Below are 19599 nucleotides of genomic sequence, written 5' to 3'. Positions count from 1 at the left end.
CAGAGTATTAATAAATATTCCATAAGATTGCCATCAGAAAACGAAAATTATTTGTATTTTCAAAATTATAGATATCAAGAGAAAGTACCTTTTACTATATACGCAGATCTCGAGAGTATTCTTCTTGATTATTCAAAAGACCACATGTCCACTACTTGTAAAACCAATCCTTATCAAAAACATGTTGCATACAGTGTTGCATACTATTTTCACTGTTCATATGATAATTCTCTTTCCAGATTTCGTTTGTATCGAGGTAAAGATTGCATCCAATGGTTTGTTCAAGAGTTAAATCAATTGGCTCATTTTTGTAACAACAAATTTCAAAACATTATATCTATGGAAAAATTAACTACACAAGAACGTGAGCAGTTTGAATCCTCACAAATATGTCATATATGTAAAAAAACATTTTCAGAAAATAACGTTAAAGTGCGCGATCATAATCACTTAACTGGAATGTATAGGGGCGCTGCACATCAGAATTGTAATTTAAATTATAAAGATATTTGTGTTATACCTGTGGTGTTTCATAATATGAGTGGATATGACGCACATTTTTTTATTAAAGAACTTTCAAATTCAATAAAAGGTGACATTAAATTGCTTCCCATCAATAAAGAAAGATATATTTCATTTACTAAATTTGTCGATGATACAAAAGTTAGTTTACGATTTATTGATTCTTTCAGATTTATGCCCTACAGTTTAGACAAGCTTTCTTCCAATTTAGATAATTCACAAAAAATTATTACTCAGACAAATTGTAATAATATGGAAGAATTTTATTTGTTAAACAGAAAAGGAGTGTTTCCTTATGATTATATAAATTCCTGGGAGAAACTCCTTGAAACAAAACTACCCGAAAAAAAGGAATTTTATAGCCGCTTATACGAACAAGATGTTAAAGATGAAGATTATTCTCACGCTATCAAAGTTTGGAATACTTTCAATATTCGTACATTAGGAGAATATTCCGATTTATATTTAAAAACAGATGTGCTTCTTCTAGCCGACGTATTCGAAGCATTTCGAACTACGTGTTTAAATACTTATCAACTTGATCCCTTACATTATTATACTGCACCAGGCTTAACATTTGATGCCATGTTAAAAACGACAAAAATTAAACTAGAACTCTTAACGGACATAGATAAAGTCCTTTTTGTGGAGAGAGGTATTAGAGGTGGAGTTTCCCAATGTTCTAATAGATACGGTAAAGCCAATAATAAGTACATGAATAAAGACGAATATGATCCTTCACAAGATAGTACCTATTTAATGTATTTTGATGTTAATAACCTTTACGGAGCGGCAATGTCTCAATGTTTACCGTATGGGAAATTTGAATTTGTAGAAAATTTCAATATTTCAGATATCTTAGATACTTCTGATAATTCCACAACTGGTTATATTATTGAATGCGATTTGGATTATCCAGTAGATTTGCATGAAATACATAGCGATTTACCTTTAGCTCCAGAGCACATGATACCTCCCATTTCAAGATCTAAACTTAAAAAGTTGTTATTGACTTTATATCCTAAGAAAAATTATGTTATACATTATAGGAATTTAAAAATGTATATAAAATTTGGTATGAAAATAAAATGTGTACATCGTGTTCTTAAATTCGAACAGTCTGCGTGGTTAAAGGAATATATAGATTTAAATACAAGGCTTAGACAGCAAGCGAAGAACGATTTTGAAAAAGATTTTTTTAAATTAATGATTAACGCTATTTATGGTAAATGCATGGAAAATGTTCGAAAACATAGGGATATTCGATTGGTCAGTAAATGGGAGGGACGATGGGGAGTTCGTTCTCTTATTTCTAAACCAAATTTTCACAGTTCCGTTGTATTTGATGATGATTCAGCTATCATCGAAATGAGTAAATTAGAGGTGTTTTTAAATAAACCAATTTATGTCGGTTTTTGTATTTTAGATATTTCTAAAACTTTTCTCTATGAATTCCACTATGGTTATATTAAGGAAACATTTAACAATAATGCAAAGTTGCTTTACACCGACACTGACAGTCTAATTTACGAATTTCATGTAGGTGATATATACGAATATATTAAGAAAGATTCTCATCGGTTTGATACTTCAGACTATGATTTGTATAATGTTTATGGTATAGAACAAAAAAATAAAAAAGTGCCAGGTTTGATGAAAGATGAAAATAACGGTAAGATTATGTTAGAATTTGTGGGTCTCAGATCGAAAATGTATGCATATAGAGTTGCAAAGGATGATTTTAATAAAAAGGTAGTTAAGAAATCCAAAGGTAGTACGAAAGCTTCACTTAAAACAATAACATTCGAAAATTATAAAGAATGCTTATTTAATAGCCGAAATTACGAAAAGTCCCAAAATCTCATCAAATCAAAACATCATATTGTTTACACAATAAAACAGGAGAAAATAGTTCTCAGCCATAATGATGATAAGAGAATTGTTACAAGATTTGCAACGGATACGCGACCTTGGGGATATCATATTTCGCCACCAGAAATGTGAAGAGTGGGGAATTATAATATAAAAGCAGTTTAAGTTAGCTGATGATTTATTCGATGTTGGTGATTTCACATTACTACAATGTCTGACTTGAGACAGTTTGTTGATTTGCAAGCATTTTGTGCATCCGAAAATGTGTATAAAATTTATCTTCGCGCCGCTGCGAATGATAGGACAAAATTAAATTTGTTCCTTTACATTATTGAAAAAGCCGAATTTATTGTACCGGATGAAGTATTTAAATGGATTGCTGAAAATGAAGTTGGTTTTTTTACTCTTGACATATGTGTACTCCTACAAAAGAAACGATCTCTTGACAGTTATATTGATGCATTTCTAAATATATGTGAAAGAGACAACATTGAAAATTTAAATTATGCTTCTTTGGAGTTTTTAATGACCACCAACTACCTTGATAATTCACTAGTTTATAAATCTTTTATTTATAAATTATTAAGTGATCATCGCTGGCAGAATCTGGGGGATATCTTCTATCCTGTTGAAAATATCCAGAAAAATTACCGACGGATCGAGCAATGTGTTGACGAATTTATGTGTCGAGCTGCATATTTGGCAAATCACAAAGCACTCACTACATTCTTTGAGGCTCTAACGATAATCAATTACGATTCCTTCACATTTAAACCCTCTGAAAATCAGGAGCACAAAAGAATTTTCACCTGGCTCAAAAAGAACATTGTCAAAGGTGAAGCTAATCCTGAATTACCATTAGGATGGACCGAAGGACCAGATGCAGCAAGATGGCCCTCAATTAAATTAGATGATTATAAGAAAACTTTAGATGTAATTTTTGGTTGTCATAAATAAAATACACAAAAATGGTTGTATATGTAGTTTTATTTACCCCTCAAACATAATACATTAATTTTAAATACAGTAACATTTTAAATTATTCACAACACTCTGACGACATCTTGTGCAGGAATGTATTTTACCATTCGGTCGTGAAGAATAAGACAGTAGGCTGTGGTGTCTGCTGGAATACCTGCGGTCGTTTCAAACCACAACGTAATTGTAACGGGGCCTCTCTTCAAAGCTTCCGTTTGTTTAGAACAGTCGATTACTACTATGGGTGTCTTTTCTTTAAATTCATCCTTATCGAATAATGGCTCGCTAGTTTTGGATAAGAACGATGTCTGGAACTCTTTAAACATATCATAGAGAATTGCATAACGATTATTTGTGAAATCAACATTCAAGTTGTCGTAGGGATACATGGTATCGTTAAGATACAATTTGACATCTCTCAGATTACAATGATCAAATTGACTGTAGTTTTTCTTCAATTGATTTTTTCTTCCCTGTTGCAATGCAAAAAGTATGTACTGAGGTTTTTCTAAGGAAGTTTTAATAGTCCAAGTATTAGTTATCGATTGAACTGGTGGCGCAAATTCATGTAATTCTTTACTTCTAAACATAATATCCAATTCCCTGTTGCTTCTTACAATATCGATCAAGGCGATCCTTTCGGCATCGGACACGGACAAGTGATGCATTTTCCAGCATATTTTACTAAGTTCTACTTTAATTTTGTATTTATCATTTGAAGAAATTAAAGCATTTACATCGGTATTAGAACGAACTAAAACAAGCTCTTGTCTTACATTCAAAATAGCCTTTTTGAAATCTTCGCAAAAGCCAAAAATTATTTTTAATGGAATCGAAACTTCAAAAGTTCCATTTTCTTTAATTATATTCGAATCTTTTTTAGGAAACCATCCAGCATTCTCTAGAGCTACGCTTTCATTACTGTTATACGTTACATATCCTTTCATGGTGGACGCTAACCCTGGGTTTCTAATACTATCCACAACGACTCCAGCAATTTCATATCTTATTTGATTAAACAACAAAAGAACGCCATTATTTACAAATTTGATTTCTGGTTTCTGTACAATTTCATCGATTTCATTTTTCACAATAATCTTACCCTCTATATGCAATGTACTCAAATGAGGAAAAGTGTATAAATCTTGATGTTCAATTGGAATTCTTATTTCATCATCATAGTTATATGAACTGTTAGAATAAGGCAAGTGTGTATGTCTTTCTCCATAATAAATTGAATGATCATATGCAGCTTTTTCGTTTACGTTTAATATTTCAAAATTCATTGCTGTTTTTTATACTGGATAAAAATATTATTTCAAAACCGTTAATCCTAGAGATTCAAGAAATCTACGATTCCCTAATGTTAAACGTTTGATCCTTGTAGAAGGACTGACTGATTTTCTTTTCATCGTTCTATTTATATATACCGAATTTCGGTTTTTTAGATTTTCATTAAAAATAATACCCATCACGTGAGCTTCTTAAGATGCAAACGTACACCCACCTCTTCACCTCTAAAACTAACAATATTTCCTTCTTGATCTGTTATTTTAACGATTATCTCATCTATTTGTTTCGTATTAATTGGTAGATATATAACATTTAATGGTCGCTCCACTATTTTGTAACCGGGAGGTACTGTTGGAAAAAATTGATGTATTACGTGAACGGGATTTCCGTTCTTATATGAACCAGTTACTATATTACAATAAACGCAAAGAGCATTCACTTTTAAAATTTTTGCTGGAAAATCTGATATATGAGTTTTATGCGCTTTCAGAATGTTGTTCTTAAATCCTAATAAACTTCCTAAGGAATCCTTTCTTGAAAAATTTATATCAAGGGTACATTTAAGTTCCGATTTTAATGTATTATTATTTCCTCTGATTATTAAGTTTGGTGTTGACATTTTAAATTTCTTTATTCTATTTCCGTATTCGTCAGTTTGGTATTGAAAATAATGTTCCATATAGTTTTTGATTTCTTTATTTAAATACGACTCAATGTCTTCTATTTCATAAGAACCCTCGGGAATTTCTATATAATGCTCTTTTTTGTCTGGTGTAAAAAAATAAAATTTGTTATTATTGTTATCGATATTTGGAAAAGAATTCCAAGTAACCAAACTTTCTAATCCTAAAGCATAGTTATAATCTTCCAAGATAATTGGTGGATAGTATCTGCTCGAAAGTACAGAACTGTTTCCATCCAATGAAAATACGTTCGACATCGTAGTACTTGCTTCAACGACACTATCAATTGAACTAAAACGCTCCAACTTCGAACAATTTTATTTGTAACAGTTATATAGAAATCGTAGACATAAATGTCCACAATTAATAGTTTTAAAAGTCTGTAAAGCTTGATGATTATATACTATATTACAGGAACCGTTGCTCTGTAAATATTTGATCAGTTCAAGAGGTGGCCTCAAATCTCCATAACTATCGAAGTATATAGCTTCATTTCGAGTTTTTTTATAAGCTGTCCAATGTGTTCCAGAACCTTCCTTATTGTCTAGATTTAATATACCACACTCATTAAGGTGCACTTTATTTGGAAGCGAATCTTTCATAAAAACTCCTCTGAAGCGAGGAATTTTCAAACGCTTTACATATTTGCAAATGTCGATGTTGGTGAGAGCATGTTTTGGAAGATTTATCGGGAGTTCTTTTGAAATTTTGATGGGGCTAAAAAAAGACCATATCCTCTTTTATATGGTTTCAAATATAATCCACTCCCTGACTTTCCTACAGCTATCGACTCCATTTTCTGATTGTGTCTTTGGTTTTCTTTCAACTGTTCTTTAGCTGATTTAGCATCGTTAACAGCTTTTGCAACGGCTGCTGCACCACCACCTAAAGATCCCAGAGCGCCTAAAGCGGCAAATATTGGTAGTAGCGGTAAAAATCCACCACTTTTCGGTATGGGTATTATACGTCTGTGACGAAGAGGTCTCACTCTCTTTTTTCCTTTTGATGATTTTACTGCTCTCATGGCCACTTTTACAGCATCCTTCATATTCTTAAATTTCTTATTTTTTAAAGCAAGCCTGGCGGATTTTCTTAAAACGTTAAAATTCAAGGCCTTTCCACGTCTAATAGTTTTTCTTTTGATTCGACAACCCATACCAAGTTTTATTTTAGCTTTCATAGCAGCCGCAACACCTAAGGCAGCAGCTTTTTCCCCGAAAGATGCGTCCGAAGAACGTAGTCTAAGTTTTGCTTTATCTAATAGAACTTTATCGGCTTTATGTCGATTTTCCAAATCTTTATGTTCACTGTAAGCTATATCGTGAAATTTGCAAGCTTCGTCTAATTGATTTCGACCTTTATCTCCTCTTGCTAATCGTTTTTCTAATTTAGTTCCTGGTCCACAAAAGTTATAACCCGGAATATGAAGTTCAAACGGTAATTTATTAATAACCGAATTTACGATCCCACGTCCACAATATGTTTTTCTGTAGGTCTCACTACGACGACTGTTCCTTGTTCGCTTCGTAATCTTCATTTATACTCAAACTTTCGTATCAGCTAAAATACTAATGGAATCGTAGAAAAATTTAGTATTTATACCCCTCCACATGTCGGTTTCTTAATTAGATGTCGAAATGCGTTTGATCCCTCAAAACCTTAAATTGCCGATAAGCAATAACGATATCAAAATTAACAGTGAGAATAAAAGACACGGAGATCTTTTACCATCGACAGTAAGATGTATAATTGTCGGACCGTCTAATTGCGGAAAAACTAATGTTATGATAGGTTTAATCGAACATCCAAATGGTTTAAGATTTGAAAATGTCTACGTGTATTCTAAATCTCTTTTCCAACCAAAATATCAATATTTGGAAAATCTTCTAAAACCTATTAAAGGTATAAATTTTTATAGTTTTAACAATTTCGACAATAACAACATACCACCAGCGCACAAAGCTAAAACTAATTCTGTCTTCATTTTTGACGACGTGGCATGTGACAAGCAAAATTTAATGAAAGAATATTTTAGCATGGGACGACACAGAAATATAGATTGTTTTTATTTATGTCAAACATACACATGTATTCCTAAACATCTAATAAGAGACAACGCAAATTTTATTATTTTATTTAAGCAAGATAATTTAAACTTGCGTCATATTTATGATGATCATATCGGTACTGATATCACATTTGATAAATTTAAAGAAATCTGTTCATTTTGCTGGCAAAATAGTTATGAATTTTTAGTAGTCGATAAAGAGAACGAAATTCGTAGTGGTAGGTTTAGAAAAGGATTTGATAATTTCATTGACCCATTTGCATAATTTCAGTCTATAAAAGTATCTTAAACCGTCAACATGCCAGTTCCTGTAAAATATAAATGTCCAAAATGTGGAGGTGAAACAGATACCCCTAACTTACCCTGTATATATTGCTATTATAAAGATCATATAAGAGATCATTACAAAACAAAACATGTGCATCTATACTATTGAAATATGAAAAAAAAAAAAAACTAGTCTTTTTTTATAGAATGTTTGTGAAATGTTGCATACGTATATAAGCCTTTAATTCAAATAGATTAATTCAGTTTATTTGTATTTTCGAAAGTCTTAGGAGACATGGATTCGAAAATATCAGATGTGCTTGATTTAAAAAAGAAATTGATTAAGAAAAGAAAAGATTTACAAAGAAAATTAGAACTAATTAAAGCAACTCAAAGAAATGAAGAAAAAAAGTATGAACCCCTTACCAAACATTTGGAAACATTAATTGAGAGAAGAAGTGAATCTGCAATAAAAAGTAATCAAGATGTGAAAACAAAAAATGCATCGAACATTGAGCACAGTACACCAACAAAGCGAAAGTTGGAAAATACAATTCTATCTCCTGTTCGTGCCAAAAAAACTATCAATAATACACCAATGCAAGAAGAAATTTTCACACCAAGACAAAAAAGAATTGCTACAAAAGTTACTAACCTTGTGAAAAGAATCGATACAATCAAAAACGAAAAAGAACAAGGAATGAGTCCGATTAGTTCAAAATATGATATTCTGTCACAGGGAGATTTCGAGGAATCAATAAATAAAACAGATGCACAGAACAATGTGTTCGAATACATTCCCGAAAAAGACAATGATAATTACAACTTCGATGAAGTTCTTGAAAAATCTGTTCAATTAAGTAAAAATTATATTAAAAACATCGTTGATACAGATGTTTACAACGAATATTTAAATGATTTTGATGAATTACCGAGAAAATATATTGACGAAATGCATCACGATACAGAAAGTAAATTTGATCACAGAACAGGCGTAAGACATGACACGTTCTCAGAGAAATTTTACATTGGTTCGAAGGAGGTACAATTTGTAGGTCCAGATATAAAAATAGATAATGAGATATTTATAGGGACGCCTGGAATTTATGAACTCATTTTTAAAAAGAAGCCTATTCATTTTACTGTGGAAGACAAAGAAATATACAAAAAAATTCTAGAAAAAACTAATGCATATCGAAGAAATTTCGATGAAAATGATCGAATATTGGGTACAAGTTCTATGAAATACAAAAATATTATAGGACCATTGTTCTCAACTCTCACGAAGTATAAAAAGCCGAAGAAAGGTGGTCAAGTATTGTTTAAAGAAGTAAACGCAAATAAAGTTGATTATGTGTATTGGGAAGATCCAAATGAATTAGTTGAAAGACTGAAGTTGTTAGTCGCTTCCCAGACAGCAGGCCACTCAGGTCACCAAAACGAAATCGTTTCTATAATAGAAGAACTACGCGAAGCTAAAATTATTGCTTAATATGACTCTGGATAAATTCGGACGTCATTTGCTGAAACATACTAAACTTTCAGATTCAGTTGACGATGCTATGATTACTATTTCGAACTATATGTTCTATAATCTAATATTTCACTTCGAATCAGCTAAAACCATCGAAAACACGTACATATTAAAGTCTAAAGAAACTCACTACACGTTTCCTTTAGAAATTGGTTCAATTGCAAAATTAAATATTACTAGCAATGAAATAAATATTTGTGTAAATAACAAAATATTTAATAGAGAAGAAATGGAAGGACTTTCATTACGTAACGGTGACCGTATCTCGTTCAAATATGCCTTCAATAAAACAGAAAATGTACCAGATTTGTTCGCTGAAATGATAATAAAATGCCCTGTGAATTTTGAAGAATCATTAGTTACGTCCGAGAAAGCATATTATAAACACAAGAGCAATAAAAATGAAGCGCAAGAAGGTGTATGAACCAACTCCCATTAAAAGAGATATTGTTGCAGAACTGCACAAACCTGTAAGAATTAATTTTACACGACGTAAGGTGATAATTAAGGGTATTAACGAAACATTACAAGCAGATTTAGTGGAAATGATACCGTATGCTAAGACAAATAGAGGATACAAATATATACTTATTGTTATTGACTGTTTCTCAAAATATGTGTGGGCTGTTCCAGTAAAATCGAAAGATTCTCAACAAATAACGACTGCAATGGAAACAATTTTATCCAAGATCGTATGGTTACCCAAAAATTTACAAACAGATCAAGGAAAAGAATTCTATAATGTAAAGTTTCAAAATCTTATGAAAAAATACAAAATTAATCATTACAGTGTTTACAGTTTAAAAAATGCCTCAATCGTTGAAAGAGTAAATCGCACATTGAAAAATTTAATGTGGAAAGAATTTAGTTTGCAAGGAAATTATAAATGGTTAGATTTATTGCCAAATGTAGTACATCAATATAATAATTCTTATCATCGTACTATAAAAATGAAACCCTCACAAGTTAACAAAAGTAATGAGAAAGCTATTCTAAAAGCTGCTTATACTCGCATTAAAATAGTTAGCAATAAACAAAAATTTACAGTTGGTGACAACGTAAGAATAAGTAAATATCGTGGAATCTTTGATAAGGGATACACACCCAATTGGTCAAATGAAATTTTCGTAATAAGGAAAATTAATCTCACTAATCCCATCACATATTTTTTGAAAGATGAAAAGGGTGAAAACATTTTAGGTGGCTTCTATGAAATGGAACTACTAAAAGTTAAGCACCCAGGTGTGTATCTCGTTGAAAAAGTTTTAAAAAAGAAAGGCAACCAACTGTATGTCAAGTGGTTAGGATTTAATAGCACCCACAATAGTTGGATTGATAGAAAAACAATTGCATAGTCGCTTCCTTCTCAGTCAGTCGAAATAATTGACAAGATGAAGTTGGTTGTAGTTGACGTACAAGGTTTTACTCTGCAAGAATTCATTGTAAAAGAACTTACGATATACGATGGAATTAACACAATACATGAAACATTCAAATCCACCAAACAATTCAACGAACTCGATGAAAAAACCAAGAAACAAGCCAGATATCTAGAACGTTACCATCACATGTTGAGATTTAATGACGGCTCCAAGGATCAGATATTTGCAAAAGAAATTTTGCTCAAATACATCAAGGAACATGGAGTGAAGGTCTTATATGTAAAAGGAAAATGTAAAGAAAATTATCTCATGGAAACGCTAGGAAAAGACTGCCCCAAAGTTGTGAACCTCGAAACAATTGAAGACTGTGTGAAATTGCCTAAAGAAATCCCATCATGTGATAATCATATATCTAACAATAAAAAATGTTACTGTTCTTTAAATAATGCTAAGTGTCTATACAATTGGTTGTATGAAATATTTCCTCAATAAATGACGTAATATTAAATTGTGTTTCATTTAAACGCAAAAACAAACTGTAGAACTGCATATAAAAAAAACTGTCAGGTGTGGGATTCGAACCCACGCTCTCTTTCGAGAATCAGAGCTTAAATCTGACGCCTTAAACCGCTCGGCCAACCTGACTACGGACATAGAGTCAGATAGATCGAGCACAAGGCGATGACAAAGCAAGGTCAACGCCGAGGTCAGTCACGTTCATACACAAACAGTCAATTGTCGACCAAAAAGATCAATGACCGCTCGATCAAAAGTTGTGGGGCTCCTAGCTCGGGTTGACCTCATTTGACCTGAGCCAGCAGCCCCACTATATAACTACTGACGGCTGTTCACACTTTCAATAGACCACCAAATGCTTGCGGTAATTGTTATTGCAGTGCCATAAAAACGGAGTACGACCTGGACGACTTTAGAAGAGTGTCTCTTCTACCTCCGTGTTTTTGGCTCAATTTTATCGGACTTGTCCGTTTTTTTGATTTTACCGGAATAGTTCGATCCAGTAAAACGTCAAACTTGACATAGTATGAAGTAAAATAAATAAATTTTATGATGTAAATACAATTAAGTGTATCGATAATTCGCTACTGAAAATTTATTGAAATATAATTTGTGTTAAAAAAAGATTTTTGTGGTTTTATGGTTTATTAAATGTAATTAAAATAAATAATATCAAGAACTTGTATTATATATCAAAAACATTCATTGTAAATAAGAAAATTATGTAAATAAACCATAAAACCATACAAAATTTTCCTGCGACCTCTATTCAAAATCCCAGTTTACCAATAGGAATTAAGGCACAAAGATGTTTCACTGAATTTATTACCGATTTTTCAAGAAAAGTATGCTTATAAGCCTATAAGCGTCTAATGGGTTAAAACAACAAATAATAATCACAATTTATTTGTTTTATGTGTTCATTACAATAATCTCATTTATTTACCAGAAACTTCTAAATGAAATAATATCTGGTTGACGAGAAATATCCGCAAATTTGTGTTAGGCTCATCTGGCAACGTTTTCGGTAGGTAGGTATCAATGGAATAATGCGATTAGGTATACTGACCGTTTTAAGGAGTGCTCGTCCAATAGTGCGTAAACTAAAAGATTTGGTAATTTTCTTGGAAGAGTTTGTTTCTTCAATGAAAATTTATGGTTTTTAATTCTTCGGCCGCTTGAAAGTCTCGCCATGTGAAAATAGATTATTTGATAACCTGTTTCGTAATAATTGTAAATACGAACAAAAGCATATTTGCATATTCTAAACAACTGGCCATATCGATTCCAAACTTGTACAGATATGTTTTTTATTGTTTCTGTTTTCAATGAAATAAATTTTATTTGCAAAATACCTAATGTCTAACGACATATCACGCATACATACTACCCCATTTACTATATTTTCAATCTGTGCATTTTTCGCTTCATTCGTAGGAGCCAAGTAAGAAGTATCAGTGAGACCGGCGGACTTTCAATAGCTCGTAAATGAAAAGATTTAGTAAAGTTTCCTAGAACAGTCTGTCTCTTCATAAAAAAATGTAGACATTTTTACTATGAAATATAGGTACAATACGGTATATTCCACTGTTTGTTTTCTTTGAGATATGACTAGTTCTTGTGCCGAAGTGAAACACCAAAAAGTCTAAAGTCCGGAAATCAGAGTGAATTTTAAAAGACATAAAACGACTTCTTTATTTATTTAAATATTGTCCTGTAACGTCCTGTGACGTGGAATGGAGTTTCTTAATGTACAAAAATATGTTAGATAATAACCGAAAAATTTTCTTGATTAAAACTAAAGGAAACACAATTATTACTTGGAATAAAAATAAAGAATATCAAGAACTTGTGGTATGTATTAAAAATATTTAATTTCAAATAAGTAAATTATGTCAATAAACCATAAAACCACAAAAATATTTTTTTAACACAAATTATATTTCAATAAATTTTCAGTAGCGAATTATCGATATACTTAATTGTATTTACATCATAATAGTTATTTATTATACAAGCGGTTAAAGTGAATGTTTAATGAGCGGCCAGTTTAAGGCGAGAGCGCCGTATGCCGCGAGCGCCTTAAGACCACGAATTACACATTCATTTTAACCGCGAGTGTAATTTTTATTCAATTTTGACAACCCCAAGTCCCAAATTGTGAAAAAATTGGTGATTCAAAGTTCACATTCGAGAAAAGTCAGAATTGACAGCGACCAAATAAAAGTTTTATATGCGTAGAATTTAGGTTACAATATCAGGTGTGTGTGTGTAGTATGTGACTCTGGCGACGGTGTTTGTTTATTTTAAACAAACTAAAATTATCGAAAAATTGCAAAATCATGCAAGATTCCAACGGCAAAACTAAACTTGCTACCAAAAAAGAGCAAATCAGAAAGTGTATCAAAAGTTCCTTAGATGGAAAGAGCAGCAAGGCATTAGAGAAATTACAGAAATGGTAACCATGGTTTTAAAACAGTAAAATAAAAATTTTATTTCGCTAGCGGTTTAAAAATTTTATGGTGCTACCGGATAAACCAAAGCTTTAGTGGCCTACTGACGGCAAAATAAACGTTTGTTTACATGTCAAAATTGAATAAAATTTATTTATTTTACTTTATACTATGTCAAGTTTGACGTTTTACTGGATCGAACGATTCCGGTAAAATCAAAAAAACGGACAAGTCCCATAAAATTGAGCCAAAAAGGACAAGTGTTCCATTTCCGGAAGCGGCCACTGACCCTTTTGGGTCTCTTTTGCTTTACCTGTTATTGTAAATACAAATGTAAATTTAGTATTTCTGTAACCGTCCTGTATTAAACATCGAAACCAAACGCTGTCTATTATCTCGCACGCAAGAAAACAAAGGTCCTTGGAGCAATATCAAAGTACAATTCGGTATCACATTGTCGTATCAACCAGATTACAAAAAATACTGGTAGGACGAGCCGAGTTGCACAAACATTGGTCCTTCGAGACGGATTGCACAAAACATTCGTCCATCGAGTCGGATTATACAAAACAATAAGTCCTGTAAACTGTTATAAGTACTATGTGTTTAAACATATGATGCTGATTTGCACGAATAAACAAATTAAAACATTTACCAAAGAGCGGTTGCTAACGATGTCAGAAAAAGTGACTCGATTTGGATTTTTTCTCAAAATAATAATAATATTATCGAATAAAAAAGTATGTTGACAGTATGAAATAAAATACATAACAACATACGTCCGGTAACTCTTTTCGCAGTACTCGTTTCGAAATTAAAGACTCGGCTACCTACTCGTCCTGAAGCATATCACTCGTACTGTAAAATTTGAGCTACCGGACCGGACCGTATTTAGAATAACTTTAATTACCATTTATGTTTTCATCAACACTAACAAGTATTTAAAATAACAAGTAATAATTTGTTTGTATTGTTTATTCATTATAATAATTCCATTTATTCACCAGAAACTTTTAAACGAAATAAAATCTAATCGAATAGAAATAACGGCAAAGTTGTGCTAGGCTCATCTGGCAACGTTGCAAATTATATAAATGCTTACTATGAGATTTTTACACATTGTTTTCGTCGCCCTCTGTCGAGTGGTAGCTTTATTAAATGTATTGTTGCTGTGATTTGGGTTATCTACGCGCGCGATTGGTGTCCAAGCTTTTCGCCGGCGTTTGACGGCTGACTGTTGGTGCGCCATCTCTTGTTCGCCGGCCGTTGGCCTGTTCGCTCCAAATAATAGCATGGGTCTATCTATATGTATTTAATCAATGCTTCGGGGAAGTGACCAGGGTGTGACCAGAGTCGTCTCCGAACAACCGACGAGAACAGTACGACGAGTGCACTTGTATATAGCAAATAGTTGTTGATGTTGTAAATAAACATATAAAAGCACATTCCATCGTTTTCGTGATTATTGCGCTAACATCATTTTGGTCCTTCGAGCCGGATATGCAAGCCGAACGTGCAAGTTTCACGTGTTAGTGTAATTAATCAATTCTGCAAAATTCAAGTGCGCGTAACCACGACATCAGCAACAGCAAGTTCGCGTTACCGCAACATCAGCAACAGCAAGTTCGCGTTACCCCAACATCTGCAAAAGCAAGTTCGCGTTACCGCAATATCAACAACAGTTCCACGAGGCCAGCATCAGGTCAACAGAAACAACACAGGTCAGATCCTTTTTTCATCATCCTTATTTTACACGGTGTACCTTTCTTTTGGTGTCAACAAACGCATTCATAATCTCTTCAAATCGTAATCATGTCAGAATCATATATAAACAAACGGGCACAAATTATCAATCGTCTCGAGCGAATCGCTTCATTTGTTTCTACAAGTAATGACATTAGTTTAATTAAGGCTAGGTATCAAATACCTCTAGATACATTCAAAGAATTTAATGTTCTTCAGGACAACATTGAAGAACTAGTACCATTGGACAGTTTTGCTGCACAGAATTTGGAAAGAGTTAAATTTGAAGATACTTACTTTTCAACTATCGCCAAAATGGAATTATTAATTGAACAACTTAATGAGGCCAAAAATGCAAGGGTCAGTTCTGGAAGCAAATCGGAACGACAAACGAATCCAAAATTAAAAATCAACCTACCCACAATTGAATTACCTGAGTTCAACGGTAATTACGCAGACTGGTTGTCCTTCCGAGATGTTTTCGAATCTCTCGTTCATAATAATGAAAATCTCAGCAATCTTGAAAAAATGCACTATTTACGCTCAACATTAAAAGGCGAAGCGCTCCGTGCTATCGAGGCGCTTCCCAGTAAACCAGTTGTGATGTTGACGTGACAGGTACGTACTCACAAAAGAACAATAAGTACATCGCATGATTATGTCTTAACGATATACCTGGAACGTAAGCTATATAACATCACAATGGAGTACTCATGCTATGTAACAAACACGTAATGTTGACTACATTTACTACATATCTCATTATTATGTCGCAGCGATATAGCTTGCATATAAGCATTTAAACATCACACTGTGGTACCCCTGTTATGTAACTAACACATAATGTTAACTGCATTTACTAGATATCTCATTATTGTGTCGCAGCGATATAGTTGGTAGGTAAGCCTTGTAACATCACAATGGAGTACTACGGTTATGTAACCAATAAGTAATGTTAACTGTAGTTACCAGATATCTGATTAATATATATACATGCTTCGGAATATTTTATTTTTATTAGTTAACCCTCCAGTGGTGACGTGCTATTTCATGACACCAGTGGTGACGTCGGTCTCACAGACATTTCAACTTTTTCGTGTTTTTTTTTTTAATATTTATTAACTATACTATCTTTACAGCTTATTAATTGTAAACAGAACTGTCAGATTTAGTTTTTTATTTAAGAAAAAAATTAAATTCAATTTTTTTTTGCAAATTCAAATTTTAGAAGACATAACAAAGTACAATTTTCATATTTTTGTGAAATAAAATTAAACAGTTTTACAAGAAAAATAACTATTTATCAATTCTAAACAAGATTAGTTATCGCAAACCAAATTTTTACCGAAACAATCTTCACAGATCATTATACAATGTTCTAGGCACATAAACGTCTTGCAGCTCTTACAGAAGAATCGAGTTTTTCTGTTTTTCTTGGAAGAGCACAATTCACAGCGTCCTGGTTCTGTTGGTTCTTGTGATGTGGAAGCTTCAGGATCAAGATGGCAAAGTTCCCGAATTCTGGTGCGCATTGTTCTTGGTAAATTTTCGGAATAAGCTCGTGCTTTCAAATGGTTATTTATCAGCGCAAAAGATAAGTCTTCTAAAAAGTGTCGACGAAGAGTTCTATCTTCGGGGTTATTTGCGTGAAAAATTACCTCTGAATTTATTGCAGAAATATTTACAAGACTGTAAAAAACCACCATTTGCCACCTCCGGGTATTACGGGCACAATTATAGTTAGCGCACAATTGGTCTACAGTATCCACTCCTCCTTTGGTGGCGTTATAATCAAGAATTATCTGTGGTTTTCCTGTAGCCTCATTGACTAAATCGTCGTCATGCATAGTAGAAATCAGAAGAACGTTTTTATTTTTTTTGGGAATATAAGATACTAGAGTACAATCATCCCTAAAACCAAACATACTAGAACCAATCGGCCGATTTTTTCCTTCAACAAATTCTCGTGGCAACGCACGCTTATTTTTTCTAATTGTTCCTACAGTTGTAATTTTATGGCGCAGCAATAGCTCAGCCAATTCAGTGCTTGTAAAAAAATTATCAGTAGTAAGGTTTCTACCTTTTCCTTTCATTGGTTCACACAGTCTATCGACAACTGCAAGTGCACTGTTATTTTGTGAAAATGGCCCTTCAGATTGGGCTCCAACGTAGACTTCTAGATTAGCCGTATAAAAAATTTTTGCATCGCAAAGAGCATAAATTTTAATGCCATATTTATTGGGCTTGCTAGGAATATATTGGCGAAAGGAACAACGGCCCCGAAAGCCTTCTAGTTTCTCATCGATTGTTGTACTATGAGAGAGGCTGTAATTTTTCTTACAGTTGTCTACCACAGCCGTGAACAATTCTCTGATAGGAGCCAGCTTATCCAAAGATTTTCGCTCAGCGCGAGTGCCTATATCATCAAATCTCAGGTATCTCAAAAGAATTCGAAATCTTTGGCACGACATTGTAAGTCTGAATATTTCGGGGCAAGTACCATTCGATTTAAATAAATCTTCAGCGTTCAAGTGATTTGATTTTTTGACACCACTAAGTAACAGAATGCCCAGTAATGCTTGAATTTCTATAAAATTTGTGGGACGAGTATAAGTCGCTCGAGAATAGTTAGCTTCTGCAGTCGCTAAATATTTGTTTGTATTTTCAACTATTATATCTAATACATTCTGATCAAAAAAGTGATGAAAAATTTCAAGTGGTGTTTTGACTAACCGTACAGGACCAATGGGTCCTGGTAATTGAGTAACAAGATTTTTTATTGTTCGTCTAACCTTCCTTTGCTTACAATGTTTTCTCCAAATAGTTCCATCCTTGCCAATAAAAACCAACCTCGTATTTACCTTTCGTTCTTCACTCGATTCTTGATCAGATTCAACGTCGTCAAATTCCAATTCCTGCTCTGTATCTGTATTTTCTTCTCGTTCTTCAAAACGACCGTCTTCAACTTCATCATCTACCGCGTCGTCAGCTTCGCAATCATTTTCATCAGAAAAACACTCTTCCATCAGACGTTGAAGTCTCTGCTGGTCCGCTTCATAACTCATTATTGTTTGCAAATATCTTCTAGAATTGTTTACACTTAAGACAACAGTTTTGTTGCATCTTAAAACTTACCTTTAGCAATAAATTCACTTCACAACACAAAACAAGTAAAAACTTTTTCAATATTACAATTTAACAAAGTGTAGCATAAGTGGTGACGTAGGTCTGAGAGTCCGAAATTGGCAGTTACTTGACAGCTATTAACGCCTGCACGCTATGATGCACACTGCAGGTTCGGAGAACTAAAAAAATAAGCTAAACTGACGCAGAATGACGTATGACGTGCGTAGGCGCTAAAATTCAAAATTTAAATTTTAGTCGGTCTGAGAGACCGTACGTCACCACTGCAGGGTTAATTATGCAAAGTGTTTTTCAGTTGATTTTACAAAATGGCATGTTAAATCGAAAATTAACGTTTGTGACAGGGCAACAGCAAAAAACATTTAAAAACATACATATCGAGTATTATATAGCTCTATTTTATATTTATTATTTATGTTTGTGTTGCAAGTAAATAGTATATTCATAAACAAAAGATGCTGAGTCTTAAAAAAAGAAATTTCTTCCCTGTCTTAAATCTTGCACAACCGAGATGACGCCAATAGTGAGTTGCTCTTAATTTTTTTTTTCATATTATATTTCCTGTAATTATATTTATTTATAATTTTATTTTTATATGTCCATAACGACCTGCGCTTTATAAAACAGAACAAAAGACTTAATGCACATAGTTTATGATCAGAATTAAAAAATGTTCGATCTAACAGGTAATACGAATTAAGACTAGTAATGAGACATTATTTTTTAACCTCTGCCTATGCGTCACTGCCAAAAAGGAACAATTATACATATACAGAATTTTGAAATGAGCTCGAAAAAAAAATGATATATTTCATTATTTTATTAATTCTAATGCAAAATATGTTGATCGGCAACAAAAGCAACAAAAAGAAAAAAATCGAAATTAAAAAACTAATCTATTTCAAGGTCAGCGATATCGTTCTTAAATAAAAATGAATTAAATAATTTCTTCACTTTCATCGTAAGGAAAATAAATAATACTTTGAATACGAAACAATAATTGATCATCGAGTTTTGTGTATTGACTTTCGCACTCAGTTTAGATTTTTCCAATGTAATCTTGGGCTCTAAAATAAACTGGTAATGTATAATGTATAATTATACTTGAGTATTTTCGTGGTTGATCTTTAAATTATTATTTATT

At 32.8% G+C, this 19599-nt stretch overlaps 2 protein-coding genes and 1 non-coding gene across 3 annotated transcripts; 1 reads left to right on the top strand and 2 right to left on the bottom strand.

Moving 5' to 3' along the window:
• The first annotated feature begins 774 nt into the window (after positions 1-774).
• Positions 775-2526, top strand: LOC135143933 (uncharacterized). The gene has a single exon (XM_064075835.1). The coding sequence runs from the start codon at positions 775-777 to the stop codon at positions 2524-2526; it is 1752 nt and encodes a 583-aa protein (XP_063931905.1).
• An 8634-nt stretch (positions 2527-11160) lies between these two features.
• On the bottom strand, positions 11161-11244 carry Trnal-uaa (transfer RNA leucine (anticodon UAA)). The gene has a single exon. It is a non-coding gene; the product is annotated as a tRNA-Leu (tRNA).
• Positions 11245-15974: 4730 nt separating this feature from the next.
• Positions 15975-18376, bottom strand: LOC135143932 (piggyBac transposable element-derived protein 4-like). The gene is made up of 3 exons (XM_064075834.1): positions 17072-18376; positions 16720-16875; positions 15975-15986 (listed from the first exon to the last, which is right to left on the bottom strand). The coding sequence occupies exons 1-3, from the start codon at positions 18374-18376 to the stop codon at positions 15975-15977; spliced, it is 1473 nt and encodes a 490-aa protein (XP_063931904.1).
• Positions 18377-19599: the final 1223 nt, after the last annotated feature.

The sequence above is a fragment of the Zophobas morio genome, unplaced genomic scaffold (assembly GCF_036711695.1).
Source record: "Zophobas morio isolate AGI-343-1 ecotype UQ-CSIRO unplaced genomic scaffold, CSIRO_AGI_Zmor_V1 ptg000078l, whole genome shotgun sequence".
NCBI lineage: Eukaryota > Metazoa > Arthropoda > Insecta > Coleoptera > Tenebrionidae > Zophobas > Zophobas morio.
Note: the sequence above shows the minus strand (reverse complement) of the source record. Positions and strands in the feature narration are given on the sequence as shown.

Excerpts from the sequence above, each read along its gene's own strand:
- LOC135143933 (XM_064075835.1), top strand. The coding sequence starts at position 775 with ATGGAAGAATTTTATTTGTTAAACAGAAAAGGAGTGTTTCCTTATGAT.
- LOC135143932 (XM_064075834.1), bottom strand. The coding sequence starts at position 18,376 with ATGAGTTATGAAGCGGACCAGCAGAGACTTCAACGTCTGATGGAAGAG. Across the intron at positions 16,876-17,071 it reads CCAAAGGAGGAGTGGATACT|CACGAGCTTATTCCGAAAAT; the intron begins GTAGACCAATTG and ends ACCATTTGAAAG.